The following is a 20,252-nucleotide window of genomic DNA, read 5'->3' as shown; positions in this document are numbered from 1 at the left end:
AAAAAATGCACCACATGTTTTATTTATGACAATTATAATCGCCACTAATAAATTCAAATAAGAATAATACAAACCTTTTAAATCTTGTTGTAAACAATGACGTAAATAGCTATTATCGAAGTGTTTGAAACTAATTTTATTTTTGACCGTTCTGTACAGAGTGAGAACAGTTAACAAAAATACGCGTGCGCTTTTATTAGACTTGAAAGTCCATAGCTTTAGACGCTTGACATCTATTTTAATATACAGAAAGTCGTCTTTCACCGCATATATCTATAATATATGTAGTTAGATTAAAAATTCAAATGGTACAGATTTATTGTACAAAAATGTACAGAGATGACTTAAGCTCCTCAGTCTCCACATGTATTCTCGGCGTTTAGCGTAGGGTGGCTTCGAGAAATACGTGTGGACCACGGCGCTCTTGTGAATGCAACGGCTTCGACAGCGAAAGTAAAATATTAGCAACGGAAACAAAAATCAAATCACTATACGTTTAAGGGTTGCTCACTTATTTCACCCCCTTACCATCGGTGATAAAATCAATTTGCCGTGTTATATGAAGACGCCGAGAAGTAATTTAATTAAGGAAATTGATTTGGCCACATAGAAGTATAATGCGCCGGCATTTTTAATCTCAAATTCTCCAATGATCTCCGCGACTAGCAATATGTGCTGAAAATAATATTACAGAGCAGAGAAAGGATATGGGCATACCGACGAAGCAGTCTGGGTAACCATTTAAGCTTAATGCAAATTCGCTAATATGATTAAATGCGTAAATCTAACATGAAACGGTTGCAGAAGCTTTGAATGGGCTCAAGTTTATTTAGTTGGTCTCGAGTGAGACCAACTTAGCTGACATGTGCCTAATCAAGGATGAGGAGATGAAGTAATTGTAGACAAAAAGTAGTTAAGTGGTCGCGAAGAATCTTCTTGGCCTTTACCCTGTATCATACCTGTGGACACCACGAAAGTAGTTTTTCGACGTGAATACCATGGTTTTTGACTGTAACTGAACGGAATCGCGGTACTGTTAGAAGCCGCCGTTGGTAATAGCGACTTAATTTTAATAACATCTTACAGTTGTTAATTATAATGGCCTGGGTTTTCGATGGATCGGCGGTCAATCCCAATGAATATAAGTGCCCGACTTGCCACCGCGGTTACCGATCTAGTAATTTACACCGACGGCAGCCGCATAGAGGATATGGTGGGTGCGGCGTTCTGTGTGATGCGGGACGCCGTTGATAAGAAACTCAAGTTGGGCAACTGCTGCACTGTATACCAGACAGAGCAGCTAGCATTAGGGGATGGAACTGGGTACTCGGCCAACGAGTCGGCGTAATCATTCGAGATTCGCGGGCCGCCCTCGAGACTATCCTTCCATCCTTTAACGGTCAAAGTCAAAGAAAATAATGTAAAAGCAAGAGAAAAGAGGAAGAATTTCAGGTTACATTGAGTAAAAGCGCACGCGAGGATAAAATGGAACGAGAGTGTGGACAAGGTGGCCAAGGACGCAGCCCTAAAGAGTAAAAGGAGACCGGAATACGAAAGATACCCTATTTAATTTGTCAAGCAACAGCTTAGGCTGGATACGCTTGCCGAATGTAATAAGAGGTATATATGAAGAGGTGTATGTACTATAGGCTTCGGTAACGAGGAAATTTTTCCCAAACGCCATCTCGGCCTATCGCGTGCTTCGTCAAGTTGTGCAGGACTCGCTTCTGGTCCTAATGTTTACAGGACACGGGGAATTCTCGGAGTACATGGATAAGTTTAAACTCATGGAGAGCCCCTCGTGGATCTGTGATCCGGAAGTGGACCAGATCGCGCTGCAACTGATCACCGGCTGTCCCGTATTTGGCGCGGTAAAAACAAAATACCAGTCTTGGTTAGCAGAGAAAAGAACATCGCTTCACTGATGATTCTACAAAAAGGTAACAGAGAAAACAAAAGATAGTAGGAAAATAAATAAGAATTAAGAATCAATAAATTGTTAAATGATAAAAATGATTAACGTAAAATTTTTGACTTCTGGAAAGAAGGCGAAGGAAGTGAGGCGATGTATGGAAGGAAAGCATGGAAAAAAAATGAAACATATTGTGAAAGAAATTAGAAGAAAGTATGGAAGACATTGAGAAGAACAAAAGATAAGCATTGGAATAAAAACAAAAAATATTATGAAATAAAGACCTTGTCTATCCTTGACATGGTTTGAACGAGGCCCCAAACATGGGCCAAAAAAATTGATTTAAGGTTTATACCCTGCTCGACTTGTAACATCCGTATCACAGTTAATAGCTTCGACTATCCCATTCAGTAAAGCTTGCATATAAATGTAAAGATCGTCTGCATAAAATGGTAGTTAGAAAGAATATGCTCAGTAATTGTATTTAGGGATTCTTTCTAGGGCCGGGTAGTCTTGTAGGTAATAACAACACGAAGGCTGTATGTATATAAAAATTATATTCCTGAGGCATTCGTTTTTTCTAAGTGCCGGTGACGTAATTATAGCTTCTACAATATTAATAAATAAGGTAAAGAGAAAAAAGCTTCTCTTTGGGACGCCGGCAGTTGAAGTGCAATAAGATTCAAAAATTATAATTAATTACAATTACCTGACGGCATCATATCAGGTTACAGTGATTTCACGTGGTTGCCGTCGGAAATATTTTAAGAGAACTATATATGCGCACGTTCATTGTAACTTATATTTATACAAACAATCGCAATATAGAATCCGAGTGGTATGGTAATCCACCACGCAAGCTCGGTGAAGATCGGCGGATCTCGTGTCGAATTAATCCACCGTATATGCGCAATAGCGATAATACACACGCCTAAAATTCTTAGAATACCAATAATTAAACTGAGTCATAGGAGATAAACAATTTGCTTTCTTGTAAGTAGTCCTCTTTACAATCTATATATGCAACGTTACATCCTGTTAAACAATTATATGCAGTGGATCCACACCTCTTTAAGGGTCTTTGTCACGACTATTTCGAACGCAACCACTGTTTCATCAGCGTGTTAAAACCATATATTTTTTTCTTTTTAAAGTCGGAGCTGTTATGGATGACTAAACGATTCAACACCTGTCATAGTAAAATACTAGGTTGGTCATTTTTTAAGTAACTGTCTAGCGAACGCGACCGAGGTCAGGGTCCTTCTCCCGGGCAATGGATCTACACTCCTGTGGTTAGTGCGCGGGCGCTTTTGAATGTCTGTTATAAAAACAAAGGTCCGCTGAGCCGATAGCACGCTTCCGCATTCCCACCCTACTTGAGGTATACGTCTTATGCAGCACAATTTCGATGTTAGTTACAGTAGTTGCTTGTGTTTATCACGCGGATCCTTTCAGAGATTTTATACGTTTCAACAAGTTAAAAGTAGCAAAAGATAGAGATTCGTCACTAAAAGTCTATCGTGATTCTGTTACTGGTCAGAAAACGCAACAAAAAAATTCTCAATTTATACCGTGAAACGTAATTTTATGTTACTGCCAATTTGTAAAAATATATGATGGGATGATGTATTATTCACGGAAAACTGGTAAGAGAAGTAAATATTAGATTTTTAAAACTAATCAGTTTTAAAATTTTGTTGTTACCATCGTACATAATATAATACAGTTTGAAAGTTAATCATAAACCCACCGCTGCCCAATTTTACATGTTGAATGATGTACAATGGTATGTTTGAAAATGCCACTTAATCCCTAATATATAATCCTAGGAAGTTAATTAAGTTATTCTTACTACTAATCTGGGTGTTGCTGGTTAGCACATTTATTCCAATATCAAAAATAATCCAGTTCTACACAAGCCATGGATGGGTGATGGAAGGGAAAAATTGAAAAAAAAAACAACATAGACAAGAAAAAAATATTTTGTTAATAAACGCCTTAACAAATTACAGGCGGCATATTTTAGTCACAAATATTAAAGGTTTTTGAGATAAAAAAAAGTATTTATAATTATTTGTCAAACCCATTTACCTAGAAACATATTAAACGGTAAATCGTAATAGTGAAGAAAGACCTGTTTTTAACCGTCAAGAAATATTTGAGATTAAAATGTCATAAACTAAATTCACGAAACTTAACGACGTCGTACATCGTTGAGTTGCGTCTAATTACTATCAATTCATCGTCAAAATAACTGAAGTTATTAATGTTCCGTGATCATTGAAATTTAAAATATTTTCATGTTTTACATATGAATCTATTACATAAATAAAAATCAAAAAAGTCATATAACTTAAAGTTAACTGACATGTTAGTTGGCGTCACTTTGCAAACCATATTTTTATAATCGAATCACACAAAAGTAATCGATATTATGAAACTTATGTATAATTCTCGTAATGTTGTGGGAACGCTCTTTTAAAAGCGAATTTAGTAAATTGTGCAAAATAGTTTAAATGTACATTACATTATAATATTAAATGCCATTTTAAAGTAGTCTGCTCACTACAACGTATTTACATAGTTCTTTTACGGTCTTGGTGTATTACGATAAGTGGGCATACTTCTTTAAGTGTAATAAAAATGTGCAAGTGATTTACTCGATAATTCCTTTTTAGTAATACTAGCACCTATTTAATATAATTATTTTCGTTGACCGCGCCTCAATGCTTTGTCCGTTTAAATTTTTTTTACATATTTTTAACATATAAATTTTTCCATTACTTTATCAACCTACTCCAATAAGATATTAAACAGTCAACAACTTCAACATTGAATTTGCTTAATATTTATATTATTTTTTTATGAAAAGAAGAAAATATGATATCTATTAATAATCTTACAACTAATTACCACAAAATGTATGTATAGGAAAAAAACTACACAAGTTTTTTATCATTTTTGCTTTGACTAATGATTAGTGTAAACATAAGTATGAATTCATTGAGTGATTACATTAATAATGAAAAAAGTAATAAGAATGGCATTGAAATCTGAGAATAATACTTTTTATAAGGCTATTGTTTCTAACTACACATTACATTACATAGACATTGCAACTAAACATGGCTTGATACACTACATATGTTTGAATTTTAATGAATTTCAATATTGCCTCGAATTAAATATATATGTAAATACACATATTCATGTATAGAAACTAGAGAACTTAGAAAAAAGGTTAATGAAAATCAACTTAATTATATTCTTCATCTTCATCCATAGCAAAATCCACTCCAGAATCGACTGCACACACAGGGCTACAAAACAAAAAATACCTTATGAAAATAGTCAAGTCTTTGTTACATTTAATTTTGATTAATTGAAACAAGTTAAAAATATAAAATTGTAAGATATTAATAAACAAAGAGCCATATTCAATAAAACCTATTCAGATTTATTCAGAGACATTATAATGGAAGTGTGTAGTAACAAGACTGTCAGTATAAAAAAAAACTTCATAGTGTAGCATAACTTTATTGTTTGTACAAGTTTAAAAATTAATAAACACTTTCTATTAAAAAAATTCTTTTACCTCATAGCTCTGCATGAAAAGAAAACAATTCGCTTTAACTTCTTGTTGTAGAAGAAGTAATTAAAAGTCCAGAGGCATCCAGGTTCTCCAAAAGGGTCGCTGGCAAGGTCTGGGCTGTAGCTATAGATGCGGCAGTCACTGAGAGCAACCTCATCGTTAATAGCAGCCCACAATGCTGGACGTAATTGCCTCCAGCGTGCACCTCCCACTGCGGACAGTGCAGCATCCACGGCACCCTGCGCCCAAGTCATTGATGGCTCGGCACTGAACTCACTACTCTAAGGAAGGACATTAATGCTTAATAAATTTCAACCAAAAAATGAATAAAGTTTATACCAATAAAGTTCAGTATCTATCATTTGAGTATATGTGTAAAAACTATATTTAAAGTAAGTTAAAACTAAGTTATAGCTGTTCAAAATTTATAACATAAAAAATATCATTGTTAATTTTAATCTTTGTTTAAAATCCTGAATATAAATGAAATTGACTGGAAGATAACCAAATAAACAACCTTTTATGCAATGCAATTTGCATGCACATCTGCAATCTCGTCAGAAAGTATTAAAATCTTTTTGTTACAAAGTGATAAGACATGTAGATTGTTGACAACTAATCAAGTTTGCAGAGCCAACAGAGAATTTTGTAGAAAGAAACCTTGCGGTTGTCTTTTTGATCTTTAAACTTCATTTTAGCTATTCCATAAACAAGAATAGGATTTTATATATAACAGTTGACAGAACATTAATTATTCACCCTACCTTTGCCATTGAAAAATCATAATCAGGAAATGCAGCATTCAATGTAGCAATGAGATAAAACAATGTCTTGCGGGAAATAGTATCACAAAGAATCCCATCCTCATCGCCTGAAAGACTGCGGCTAAAAAAAGTTAAATGAAATTGGTTAACTTTGTCTCCTTATGACATATTTTAGGGTGTAGTTTTGTGTCTTGTCTCAGCAGGCTGGTTTTCGCAACCAAACAGCACTATGATCTCTCATACCAAATGATATTGTAAGTCTAGGCATGCACTTAAATGAACCAATATGGATCCATATTTCATAAATGCTACAGCCTAGTTCATTACAAGGTGTAATATAACCAGATTATTTAACACTGCCTTCCGAAAGGTATTGTTTTCTACAACTATTAACAAAGATATGAAATACAGATGCATATTTACTTACAATTTAAAGTTGAAATGAAAAAGTACTATATAAAAAAATCCCAGAATGCAAATAGGCAAACAAAACCAATACCACCAATATGTTTATATAGAGCCTGAAAATAGTTTCTTTTTATTGTAAAATTATCTGTGAGATTGCATTGAAGATTTTCTGAGATTCATAATTACTTGGACTAAACAATAATTTAGGTAAAAAGAGTATATAAAATCTTTATTAATAAGTTAATCAAATTGCTTTTGTTAAAATGACTATGTTATATATAAGTACTTTATACAAAGCATACAATTATTTATGTATTGTTTTCTTGTATATTTACAGCGTAAAAATTATCTTGATTAATCAACATAATCCATTCTAACATGGAATCCTATTATCAACAATCATTTGTTAAGAGATCATAGTTTTTGCATCCTTCAAGTACTTTTTGTTTACATGTACAATGTACCAATATTTGTAGACAATTAGCTTGGTAACTGATTCTTGAAAACATAAATAAATATGTGATGATATTTATTTTTTTATAAGCAATATGAACAGCTACAATATTAATTATATGATATTATCGGACCTGTAGGTAACACCTTCTGGAGGGGACAGTGCTTGAAGGTTGTGTGTTGTTTCTCCATCTGCAGTGAAACGCTTGTAAAAAGCTTTTTCATTTCCTGCCATTTTACAGCTATAGCTTTCAACGCGGCCCTGTACAGCACTGTCTCCATTAAGGATCGAAAGAGCGCGACTAAGCGCTTCTAAGCGACCACTTTCCAATAGTTTCATGTTTTGTATTTTTGTTTATTACTCTTTACCCTCTAAAACTTCTCGTTGTTATTGCTGAGCTTATATTTGTGCAGCACGGTACATTACTTCTGTACATAGCAGAAGGGTGTATGAATATTCCTTTTCTTTTAGAATGCAAGAGGTTCACACTCGGAATCAAATTCGACTTCTGTTCTTCTTCCGCGCTGGTGGGATGCGGGTACATCACAAATAAGAAAAAAAGTTGAATGTTTGTAAGCGCCGTTACAATTTGTATCAAAGTATTTTTAGATCGCTTGGGCCTCTGTGTACAAGAGCGCGTCACTTCACTTGTTGTCCTACAAATTATCACTCACTGAAATCTTAACGTTATAGATCAAAATCCATAGAAGACATCGTTAATTTATTGAAATAAACACAGCTAAATATGGCAAAATCGTCTAGATTAACTTATTACTAGATTATACTGTAATATTAGTATTAAATTGTAGATGAGAGACTGATGTAGCAAATAACAGTTTCATTACACAATCATAGAGTAACATATATACACTTAATGCGAACACAATAGATGACAATTCATAAAAACAACCACAGACAATATAACAACGCCCATACACTACAAAAGTGAATAATAATAAACAGAATTTTTACTATAGGTTATGGAATAATAATAATATGTACTGCCAATAATATGTTTAATAATATAGTGTACAATAACACAGTAATCATATAACACTATTTAAATATTACCGATATTGGCGAAGGTATACATATATATATATATATATAAATTAATGAATTTGGTTTTTCTTTTAATTTGGTTTTACTTATACACCTAGGAGAAAAGGTCTCTAGAGTCATTTCACGGAGCCTAAATCTACTGTTAAAGAGTACAGCTTAAACTTCACGGTAACAATAATGCCCTTAATAATGAAATTACTAGACTAATTAAACTCTTTTTTGTTAAAGTTAGGTATCATGTACTATTATATATCAGTATTTAAAGTTATTATATTTGCTACAAACAGCAAAAACAGAAACTTACTTTGTAATACACAGACAATAAAAGTCACCACTGTCAAAAACATTTGTCATATTTTCTTGTGTTTAATTCAAATAAGAAATCTTAATTATATTTGCAAAACTGTTTTGCTTTACCGTACTTAATTTTAAATTAAAGTTACACAACATTGCATTAAATTATTGAATAAGATGGTTCCTAGTGCTTTTGCTTACTCTATTTTCAAAACATTATACAAACCTAATCAACCTTTTTGCAATTTAATACGACGGCAAACTCCTAAAGCATTTGGATGCCAATCATATGGTAAACATACTCACTTTATTGAAATACTAAGATATACTAAAATAAACAGTCACATTTCGATTGATCAATATATTTTTAAGCAACTCATAAGAGGTTTTATCGCCGTACGGATATTGTTCAAAGTGAAAATTATTGGGAAGTAACATTAGATCATAGAAGATTAAAAACTCCAAATGGAAATGTGCTTAAGGTGGGAACTGAGCAATTGGCACGCGCTATTGCAGCTGAATGGGATGCACAGAATGAGACTATTGCACAGCCAACAATGCATTTGGTGAATATATAGGTACTAAATTATGTCCAGTGTCATGGTTTGTATTTATATAATAATATGGAACATTTTTTAAAATTTTAGACAGCCTTGTGCAATACTGCCCTTGATAATCCAGGAAAACTAACTTCTCATGATATTGCAATTTATTTACTGGATTACCTTAGCACGGACACACTACTTTTTTATTCTGAGGTAAGTAATAATTTGAAAAAAAAAACATGACAGATCATCAAAAGATTAATTACAATAAGGATAAATATAAAAAGTGGACCATAATATTGTGCATATATATTTAAATTATTATATAGATAGTATAATAATATAAATAAATTATAAGAAAAAAGGCCTTTAATTTTTCGAAAATTTATCATCAATGACTTGAGAATCTAATTTCAGGAACATTGTTCCATCCAACACTAAAAGCTTTAAAAAATATACCTACTAGTTTAAGCTATTGGATCCACTGCTACTTCTTTTCAAATTATTTGTTATATCTTTTAAAGTAAATATCTTTTAAAGTAAATTAGAAACTACTAATTCAAAAGTTATTATATATTATATAAAATTACCACTAGACATAATCTTGAGTGTGTTGTCTGAATAGACCGCTTACTGTAATCGAGGAACATTGCATTCATTTTGTGTAATATTGAATGTCATTATGATATTTCAAATTAAGAAGGGTTTATAAAATTTGTATCAGTTTTTGTATACTTTCGAAGAGAAGGCTTATTGCTGGGTTTGTTGATATTAATGCATCATAAGAAACAAGCTAAAACAAATCATTTGTTCTAGGAAGAGAAAGACTTAAGAAAGTTGCAGGAAAATAAGTGGAGACCTGTTTTAGATTGGTTCCAAAAGAGATTTGGTATAACTCAAGAGATATCCTTTGGTTTAGAACCTCCACCTGTTAGTAATGAAACTCGGGCCAAGTTAGCACGACATTTTCTGTCCTATGAATTTGCAGCTCTTAATGGTATCATAAATTTTATATTACTCTTAGAAAAACATTTGATAAGGATCTTTAAAGTTTTATGAAGATTATGTGAGACATTTTAATTCTCTTCTACATTTTCTCTCTTCTTGTATGGGCAGCTGATTTCTAATTCAGTTTTACATCAGATTTAATTAAACTAAATAAAATTAGCTATTTTACATTCATTCATATTGATCAAATTATTTAAAAAGAGCAAACTTAAAGAAAATTAAAATCCAGTGGCATCCAAGAAAGCCTCAGAGTCTCAACAGTCAGAGACTTAATAAAATCAGTTATTTTAAAAAGATTTCACCTATCGCCACCACAAATTCAGAGAATATGTTTTGTATAATATTTTTATTATTGCAATTTTTTGACCCTTAAAATTTTGTAATAATTTTCTAAATTAGGTGTAAAAGCACAGTTTTATTGCATTTGATTTCATAGTCTTTTTTATTCCAGCCATATATTTTGGGGCTGAAGCTCTTAAATCGCCGATACTAATGTTAGCATGTGTAGATCAATATCTAGAACCGAAAGAAGCAGTCATGCTGGCACGACTTGAAGAAGAGTATCAGGTATTATATATATATATATATATATGTTCAAAAGGAATATTTTAGGAAGTATTTAAAATATTGTTAAATGTAAAAAAAAAGTTTGTTAATTTTCCTACAAGTGTGGCCACTTTAACCAGACTTTTAAAACGATTTTCATGCAGCACCATTAATTATTAATAAATAAAAGCTTAAATAATTGCTCTTTAGGCAAATGAAAAGAAACCACCACAATTACTGGTAATCAGACCTTAAATACATATTTATAGAGTGGTGGTAGGAACACAGCTCTGTCTGAGGATCATATATTAACCCATTCGAGACCACACATATTTTGGAGACTATCCCCAGAATCCAAAAATTTTTTTGCTTTATATTTGCCATTTTTGAGACAAAACATGTTGGCAATAGAATTGAGTCGCTTTGTAACTCCCTTTGCACAAATAAGATTAGAACACACTGTGTGTGCAGCTAGCTCCTCTGAATATTTTTATTAAGAGGGACGGATTGTACACCAAATGTGCAATGTAAAAGATGGTAAAAACAATTATTAAATTGAATAACATTTCATCATCATCACCTTCTTTAGGTACTTTTTGGAGATCCGGCTTGCCCACAAAACTATCTTTTTAAATCACTGTCATCTACCCATCTCTCAGTATCTTCACTAACTTTAATTACACTTTCTTCATTTTCACTTTCATCCTTGTTAAAATCCTCCTAATCACTATGCTTAACAATATCATGAAGTATATCATCTAACTGTTCTATATTCATGTCTTCTTCATACTCCAGATCACTGTCACTATACATAATAACATTTCGGCTCTTTTTTCCAGTTTCCGTAGGCATCAAATCATCACTTTCACTATCACTGCTCATTTTCTGTAATCCTGATGTTCTGAAGATGGATGGCTTTGGGTCACTCATTTTAGGGGCTAAATTGAAACCAACACTAAATATTATTTTTACCAACTTCTAAGATTATTTTTATGTTAAATTAGTCTAGTTCTTACGGCTGTTTTTTCCAGACTGACTGATAACAGCAATTCAATATCATTACACACACAATGTGCAGGTGGTCTTTTTACCTTGGAAATGCATTGCGCGCATTGTGTGCAGTCGGTCTCGAATGGGTTAAGGATTCTATTACTGGAAGGCTTATATTTTATATGAAATATGTTTTAGACAATATCCAAGTTGTTAGCTCTATGGTTCTTATAGGTACATTTGAATTGGAACTTGTGAAACCTGGGTCTAAGTGACTAAACTTGTATTATTATTTAGTCTAGTGATGGTGTGAAAGATTAGAGGCTATTGAATTATTTACATTGCCTCCTGCTGACCTACAGATAAACTTGTTGGTTAAATTTGAAAAGAACATTTTAATATTAATGATGTAGAATAATGCAGTCGGTAATGCTTTGAGATGCCTGCCTGCTGCCTTTTCAAATTATTATGTTTTTTTTTTCGAGAACGGTTGGTTTTTGATTGATTCATTTATAAAAGATTAATGTAAACATGTGGCCAGTAGTTCAGGGGAAATTAATTATAAATGTAATAAAGTTTTATTAATACTTTGCAAGGCATAGTCCTTTCACAAAGATCGCCACATTGACGCCACAATGTGCCACGCCCACTGTCACTTCAGACGAGCAATTCTTCGAGTTACGCCGGTGACCTTGGTACTTTTGTGGATCTACTCATTTCTAATGTAATCAAGCGGCGAAACTCCGACCATATCCCTCTCCACTGCTCTCTGGGTGACTTGAAAATTGACCTTTTCTTCAACCCTCATTATCATCCTATTGTAATGATTATTTATAACAAATAATATTAAAATAACTTCTACATTTGTTTACTACAGTTAGTGCGTTGGGGTCGTGTACCCTGGGCACATGAATTGAACCAAGCTGAGCTAACATCACGTGTCGCCGCTGCCTTGCTTGTTATACATACGTCAGTAGAAAAACATACAGCTTCGGTCAAAAAAAGCAGTGAAAAAGGAGCCGCCTAATTGTTAAGAAATTTTATTTATTAGTATATTGTGTAAATTTTATGAAGTCTTTCAAGAAATAAATTATACTTTACTATAAAATAGTCATAATTAATACTTCCTGCTAGTATTAGGATAACATTTGACACGCAAAAATTTTTAAGATTTTTTTCAACGAGGCAATGTTAAAAACATAGTAAAATTAATTATTTATTACATTCTGTTCTGTGTACAAGGAAAGTTTTCATAAGATGAATAAACTATTGTTAAGAAATTTATAAACGTGTCTTCATTTAATCATTTTGCATGTTCTAAAAGGATGTAGCTGTTTTATCTAATGTACAATGTTGTACACTCCTTGGCTCAAGATGAATCAAGTTTAAAAATACATTTCATCATGGTTCTACTAGATATTGATATTAAAGAATTCGAGTATTTCTAATAAAATGGTATTACGCGTAATTACTTATTCTTTCTGATGCATCAATAAATTTAAGTCACGATCTAAAATAATTGAAACTATTTTCAGCTCTAAATTGCTTAAAAACCTAGTTTGAATATAAAAAGTTGAGTTGAGTTGTGTACAACGTGTTACTCATCGCTTCTGGTTTTTAGATTAACAGTAGAACATATTTACATTAACTGCGTTCCTTAAAAATCGGGAAGTGTCCAAATTTAAGTGGGGCCAGGCGCTTAAAAACGAAATAGAAATAGCAAAAACGGAATCGCGAAGTTACGCTAAAAATAGAGGCGCGGGCGGTGAGACGCTGCAGTTCGGCTCAGTGGCGACGCGACCTCGCTTTGTTCGCCACTGCGCTCTCCTTTGCGCCAGGGACTAATTCTATTACTGACAATTGTGGTCGTTGACAAAAGTTGTTGCCTCATGATCGTTGCCGGTGTTTGACTTATGCTTTAACCTTCGCTCTCAATCATTAATAATGAGAGATGCTAACTTAGTTTTAAATATATCACAGCTGGTGCGATATCGAGGTTAATATGTTCTAGTTTTTGGTATTTGTAACATCTCATCATTTTGCAGTGTGTAAGTATCCATGTATTTATTTTAGATTAGTCGTTGAAAGACAAATGAAATATTGGTTAAATTTTTGAATACGCGTTTATGGTTACTTTTAATATAATTTGAATACAATTTTCCAGGTGATGAACGGCAATATCAACACGGAGGCAGTCCGCCCGCGTCCTCTTTCCGGGGGTATCTGGACGTTGTTTTCTTGGCTCCGACGTGACGAGAATTCTGTATCAAGCGACAGCCTTTCCAGTGCCGGATCTGATCGTACAGCTGCAAGTTTTGCGTTTTTAGAACCTTTCAACTACAAAACAAATACAGAGCCGATCGTTCTACCGCCGCTAGGCCCTCCCACAGATTCATATAAGAAAAGAGTGCGCGATAAAAATTTTCGTAAGCGAAGAGAACATGGCTTAACTCTTCACAGAAAATACGGATTATTTAAAGGCGACGAAACCGATCGATACGACGCTTTCAGTTTACCATCAGCCCACAGAAATATTTTAGAGAACGTCGATAACATTGAACGTGGACGAAGAGCGACCAGCGAAATTTTTCAAAGACGAGCGCCTTACGTACCCGGTAAAAGACGTGCTCCTTTACCTCCTGCGGTGTCAAATTCACTCCCTAGGAGTTTTTCCAGAAAACGACAGGCTCCAAAACCGCCTAACAACCTAATGGACAGAAGTAAACTTAAGATGCAATTAGAGGATATGAATACAAAAACTGATTCGGAATTGCGATCATCCAATAAATCAAATACAAATGTTACGGTGGACGTAAAAAATGAAAGATTTGAGAGCCAAAAACATGAAAAAATTAAAGCTGATAAAAATTTCTTAAAACAACTCTTTGAAAATAGAAAAAGAAATTCTGCTATAGAATCTAATTATGTTAAGTTGTTACCAAACATCAGCGAGTTAGATAAGCAAGCAGCCAAAATAGTCGAAAAGAAAAAATTAAAGTTATTACAAGGTAATGTTAATATGCCTTTGGACAATATGGATTCGAAATCATCTGCGGACCAATGGATTTGTACAATATGCTTAAGGAAATATGATGCTGCTGTATCCTCTTGTTTGTATTGTGTTAGAAAGAGCACACAGTTAACCGAGTCTTCTAACACGAACTTAAATCTTCCACATGTAGGGACAAATATTTATACTCAAACAGACCAAAGTAAAGTAGCATCGTCAAGTAAACAATACGAAAACGATGATAAGAAAAAACTGAAAGAAATGTTAAAAGAAATGAAACATTCTCTGCCCAAAAAGTCTAAGCCATACGCTATTGTTAGTGAAAGCCCAACTTTGCGCATAGGGAGTTCATTGGACAAATCAAGTGTTGAATCAAAAAGTAATGCTTTCGTTAAAATTTCGGATAATGCCAAAACACAATTAAACATTAAAAAAAATGTTGACGTAGTAACATCCAATCAAGCACCACCGCATAGTGAAGTACGTACTGATATAGAAACTGAAGAAACGGCATCCCAAATTCAAACCATAAATAATGAAAATAAACGTGAGCTATCCCCAAAAATGACTAAAAATAATATTCAAGAAAAAGATTTACAAGTAGGCACAAAAAGTGAAAGTAAAACGTATTTAACCAACCATGAAATTTCTGTGACAAACGGAGAAATTAACGTACCATTGATTAAAATTAATTTACCGAAAAGCACAAATGAAAAGAGCGGAGACGAAACCACAAGATTTAATAATTCAAGCCATTTATTGTTAAAAACACAAATTGGAGATTTAAATAGCGAAAAAAAACAACAAGTCCAGTCAGAATTTTATCAAGCTAATAATTCATCAGAGGTTCATACAGAAACACATAACAAAAACGATGCAGAAGTCAATACAAAAAACTCTCTTTTAATTAATAAAGATGTGCAAATAAAAGCCGAAAAAGATTTCAGTAATTTAAAACCAAAAAGTATTCCAATAAAGTCTGCTGAAAATTTCTGCAGTAATATACTAAAAACGACACCCGACGAAAGAAAAGCGGAAAAATCTGTTCGTAAAAAGTTGCCTACTAATAGTTCTCCTAATGAACAGAGTACAAATGTGCATTTCTTTAAATTAACACATAACGAAAATACAACAATATTAGAAAATTCAAAAGATTCATCATCAAGTCAAACATCCGATATTCATACCCCTCTAAGGATTTCATCTCTCTTGAACCCTGGATATCGACCTATACAGAGTAGTTACGCAAAGAAAAATGAAAAGAATGACGGATCAAACAATATTAATGAAAAGATAAAAACATCTTCAATTGTTTCACAACATCCAGCTACACTTTCGACATCACAAAAACCTCTTACGTCCATTGAAGAGATTTCTGAGCCAACTGACAAAGAAAGAGCAGAATCGTCATCTTCTAAGATAGATTTCAATAATCTATATAATACAAATACCTCAGTGTGCAAAGTCTTAGGTGTAACGCCGTCATCATCAAAAGAACAACCGTATGAATATTTAAGTAAAATCGATCATCATTCGAGAAGAAGAGAGCTAGTGAATCAGTTGGAGCAATCGATAGCGAAAGGTGACGAACAATCTGCAGCCGATGCTGCTGTAAAACTTGCAAAATTACGCTTGTCGTGTTCAGTTTTATCATTTTCTTCACAAATTATTGGAAACTTCTCTGGATGTTCCGGACTTACACATTCTTCTGCCAAACCTAAAGAAAGCGAGACAAACAAAGCTTTGCAAAGTGGTCTATCCGAAAAAAACCACCAAACACAAACTGATAACAAATCGATGAAGCAAGAATTAGGTTCAACTAAAAGTACTATTACGCAAACTTCGACTTCAATTAGCAAAGCAATAGGAAATTGCGACTTAAAAGATAAACAAAATATTGCTACCAACGACACTAATCGAGAAACTTCAAAATTGAATAATAATTCAAAGGAAAATAATAAAATTTCGTAAGTATTTGATATGGCCTGTTTAGTACACAAAAAGAAGTTATACAATATAGGAAGTGTATGAGACAAAGAGTGGTACTTTTTTGGGATAATGATGGTAAAAACCTTTTTTACTAAACGGAGGATTGGTTATTATGATACTTATTTATTTCAATGAAAATAAATTATCAAATTATTTTTTCTTGTTTTTGTTATTTACTAAGTAGCAAAATGAATAGTGATACAGTTTTTATGTTCGATTTCAGCATTCAAATATGGATAGAGGATAAAGAAACAACTCGTGGACCTATATCTTTATCAATAGTACGATATGCAACTATGGGTGATCTTCGCCAACAAGCGGAAACATTTTTGGGACTGGGATCACATTTACAGCGTTGGATAGTTGGACAAACTCTTTGTTTGGAAGACACTACTCCATTAGTGACACTAGCGGGACCGGACTTAGTAGCACCATTTTACTTATGTGTAGTAGAACCTGGTAAGTGCAGACAATTAAAATATAAATAAAAGTATCGCGTAATGTTATAACGTTGGCACGGTAATGTATTCGAAAAACAGATAATCATCATTTCAGCTGTAGGGCGTCCACTGCTGAATATGGGCCTTATTCTAGATTTCCAATAAGAACGATTGGAAGCACTTTGCACCCAATTTTCCAAAAAGGTTGTGTCTGTCCACCTCGGTGAACATCGTACGCGGCGCTTGCCGGATACTTGGTCTCCATTCTAGAACCTTAATGGCCCAATGGAAATCTCTTTTGCATGCTATGTGACTGGCTTACTACTCAACTTGTCATTTCACTAAGCTATGTCGGTTATGGACTTTCTTAATCATCATTCAATCTCGTAAAGAAATTTCGATAATAACCATCTGGCTCGTTGAGCGACTGTGGTCTGAGAACATACAAATGTAGTGTTTGTAATGACTGAATGAAACTTCACAAATTGCATATATTATAAAAATTAAAATTTATGTATAAAACAAAGATCTTGATATAAAGAATTTTAGGTATGATCTTTTTGTATAGCGCGTATATCTAATCATCAAGCATAATTTTTTCTTATACTCAAAACAAATTTTCTTTTTTTAACTATTATTGAGTGAAGTGGACATAAAGTCAAAATTTTTGAATGTAGGGAAAAGATCGTTCGACACTTTAACGTGTACTTCGTTTAGTAGCTGTTCAAAGATGAATTAAAAACGAAATTTATGCTTGACGTGTAGCGAAATATTATGCTAACAAAAGCTGTCTAAAATACTTTATTATCCCTAACACATTTGTATCTTTTTAAGCATGGTTCAGAGATTATAATTAAGATTTATCATTGTTTTTTTTATTTTCAAACATATAAAATTACTTTACAGAGACAAACAAGGAAGTTAGTGGTAGTCAAGTAAATGAACAAAAACCAGATAAGCCAGTATTAACTGTTGAGAAAGGTGGTGAGGTTTACACGGAACTTATGAAGCTAGAGCAACAAGCAATTGTTCCCAACAGCGAAACATTTGTTTGCGAGGTTTGCATGGATGAATGTCAAACTGGAAAAGGGGTTGTATTACGTGAATGTCTCCATTCATTCTGTAAGGAATGTCTCACAGACGTTGTACGGCATTGTGAGGAACCTACCGTGTCATGCCCAACAATGGGATGCCCTGGTGTCTTTCAAGATCGGGAAATCCGAGCCTTGTTATCAACCGAGGAGTACGAGCGATGGTTGGCTCGCGGATTGGCCACTGCTGAATGTGGAACTGGAAATGCATTTCATTGTCGCACCCGCGATTGTACGGGCTGGGCTCTTTGTGATCCAGGTGTCAGAAAATTTCCATGTCCGGTCTGCAAATGCGACAACTGTGTGCCATGTCAGGTAAAACATTTTTGTTTGGTAACGATCCTTTTAAATAACCATTAAAATTTATGTATACGATAAATATATAAAAAATAACAAAGGAAACATTTAAAATAAAACACATAGAAATTAGTATTTGTCTCAAATTTACAATTTGTTATATGAAAAAAACATATGAAATGAAGAAAAAAATAGTATAATGTTAAACTATAAAAAGACCAAAGGATCTTCAAAATCATCATTATTTAAAAAAATAAAATAAGAGAGACACTAAGGAAAACATTTAGTACATTTTTATCTCGATTTCATTTTTGACTCTAATCTGCTTCTCAAGGTTATTTTTGTTGTACAAACAATAATAACTGATCAGGCAGAAACTCCATTAACCTATTATCGAACTGTTTTATTCTTTCAGGCAATTCATGAAGATGAAACTTGTGAACAATATCAACAAAAATTGCGAACAGCTGTTTTTGCAGCTCAGACCAATGAAACAGACGCGAGCACACAGTCTTTCCTTAATTCTCTGATACGTCGCGGAGAAGCTTTGAAGTGTCCAGAATGTCAAGCTGTCATTACAAAGAAGTGGGGCTGTGATTGGGTAAAATGTTCAGCCTGTAAAACGGAGATTTGTTGGGTGACGCGCGGTCGACGCTGGGGACCCGGCGGACGCGGTGACACATCAGGGGGTTGCAGATGTGGTGTCGACGGGAAACGATGCCATCCATCTTGTGGTTATTGTCATTGATTTATTGTAAGGTGCTGAGAAATAATGGGTTCATATTATATATTTAATACCATATGTAACTAAATGACACGATAGATGTACCGTCTTAGTTATAAATAATCAAATCAAGCCCTTAATAATTAAAAAAAATATATAAAAAATCAGTTTTTATTGTAATGCCTTTTGTTACACAACGTTGTAAGTTATATTTTTGGAGGGTAAAAAATTATATTGATATTTTTACGACACGAGAACCGACGACGTACAAATGTGACAAACATGGATTTTTAAGAATGATGCCACAAACACTTGATGTGTGTCCTTGTGATTTATTTATCGACATTGTAAATGCAAGTACTTCTACAGAAATAATACCCTACGAAGTATTAGAAAATGTATTAATAATAATAAGTAAAATTGTTAGTATTTCTTAGTTACTCGAATATTTTTTGTACTATATATTATTGTTATCAGCATTTTAATCTTGATTAACTGCTGTGTGTGTGTTTCCGGTACCCAGTTGACCGTACTTTGTAACCTTAACCACATTTACATTTAATATATTTACAATAGTTATTATTATAAAAATAAACCTACATTTTGTAAATCTTTAATTCTTTTTAATATTAGGTAAACATAAAAAGTATTTGTATAGAGAATTAAACCTGCAATGTGGAACTTCAGTATATTTAATCAAGCTAGTGATCTTAATACATAATTAGCTGTCACACAAATACTGTTCTATAACCAAAAATAACATTTAAGTGTAGCAAGTTTCAGTTATAAATATAAAAAAACACAAAACTAAAATTGAATTGGCAATGTCGAATATCAAATTCAAGAAAAAATCATATTTAATACTTGGATATTGCCATATACACATTTCTTAAATCAATAGATTTTATATCAGACAACAATATCAAGTACATGATAGACAGTACAAGCTCCAAATTTGTATGTTTCTGAAATTAATTGTTTGAAATATATTTTGCTTGGTTACCTAAATCAACTCCAAATTATAAGCCGTCAACACAGAGTAGGTAAACTGAAATTTTATTTAACTGTTTCAATTATTCGAACTGCGAGAACTGATCATACCAGTTGTAGATGATCCAAAGCCAAC

General features: G+C 33.3%; 3 protein-coding genes across 3 annotated transcripts; 2 read left to right on the top strand and 1 right to left on the bottom strand.

The window, feature by feature from the left end:
• Positions 1-3,878: 3,878 nt before the first annotated feature.
• Maf1 (repressor of RNA polymerase III transcription Maf1) lies at positions 3,879-8,009 on the bottom strand. The gene is made up of 4 exons (XM_068765043.1): positions 7,264-8,009; positions 6,269-6,389; positions 5,508-5,785; positions 3,879-5,232 (listed from the first exon to the last, which is right to left on the bottom strand). Exons 1-4 carry the CDS (start codon positions 7,467-7,469, stop codon positions 5,169-5,171), a joined length of 669 nt encoding a protein of 222 aa, XP_068621144.1. The 5' UTR covers positions 7,470-8,009; the 3' UTR covers positions 3,879-5,168.
• A 547-nt stretch (positions 8,010-8,556) lies between these two features.
• Positions 8,557-12,812, top strand: l(2)k14505 (ATP synthase mitochondrial F1 complex assembly factor 2 homolog l(2)k14505). The gene is made up of 6 exons (XM_068765121.1): positions 8,557-8,778; positions 8,859-9,052; positions 9,134-9,244; positions 9,848-10,028; positions 10,491-10,606; positions 12,453-12,812. The coding sequence occupies exons 1-6, from the start codon at positions 8,664-8,666 to the stop codon at positions 12,600-12,602; spliced, it is 867 nt and encodes a 288-aa protein (XP_068621222.1). The 5' UTR covers positions 8,557-8,663; the 3' UTR covers positions 12,603-12,812.
• A 614-nt stretch (positions 12,813-13,426) lies between these two features.
• LOC137922023 (mucin-4-like) lies at positions 13,427-19,699 on the top strand. The gene is made up of 5 exons (XM_068764854.1): positions 13,427-13,623; positions 13,740-16,552; positions 16,798-17,033; positions 17,921-18,420; positions 18,818-19,699. Exons 2-5 carry the CDS (start codon positions 13,743-13,745, stop codon positions 19,148-19,150), a joined length of 3,879 nt encoding a protein of 1,292 aa, XP_068620955.1. The 5' UTR covers positions 13,427-13,623; positions 13,740-13,742; the 3' UTR covers positions 19,151-19,699.
• Positions 19,700-20,252: the final 553 nt, after the last annotated feature.

Source organism: Battus philenor, unplaced genomic scaffold, assembly GCF_028537555.1.
Source record: "Battus philenor isolate CCGP_79_NKW_IND1 unplaced genomic scaffold, ilBatPhil1.0.hap1 SCAF_2, whole genome shotgun sequence".
NCBI classification, from domain to species: Eukaryota; Metazoa; Arthropoda; class Insecta; order Lepidoptera; family Papilionidae; genus Battus; species Battus philenor.
Note: the sequence above shows the minus strand (reverse complement) of the source record. Positions and strands in the feature narration are given on the sequence as shown.

Bases quoted from the DNA above. Each gene is read 5' to 3' on its own strand.
- Maf1 (XM_068765043.1), bottom strand. From the start codon at position 7,469: ATGAAACTATTGGAAAGTGGTCGCTTAGAAGCGCTTAGTCGCGCTCTT. The intron at 6,390-7,263 runs GTCCGATAATAT...AACTTTTTTTAG, and splicing joins CCAGAAGGTGTTACCTACAG to CCGCAGTCTTTCAGGCGATG. The intron at 5,233-5,507 runs GTAAAAGAATTT...TTTGTTTTGTAG, and splicing joins TTTTCATGCAGAGCTATGAG to CCCTGTGTGTGCAGTCGATT.
- LOC137922023 (XM_068764854.1), top strand. From the start codon at position 13,743: ATGAACGGCAATATCAACACGGAGGCAGTCCGCCCGCGTCCTCTTTCC. The intron at 16,553-16,797 runs GTAAGTATTTGA...GTTCGATTTCAG, and splicing joins AAGGAAAATAATAAAATTTC to CATTCAAATATGGATAGAGG. The intron at 17,034-17,920 runs GTAAGTGCAGAC...ATTACTTTACAG, and splicing joins CTTATGTGTAGTAGAACCTG to AGACAAACAAGGAAGTTAGT.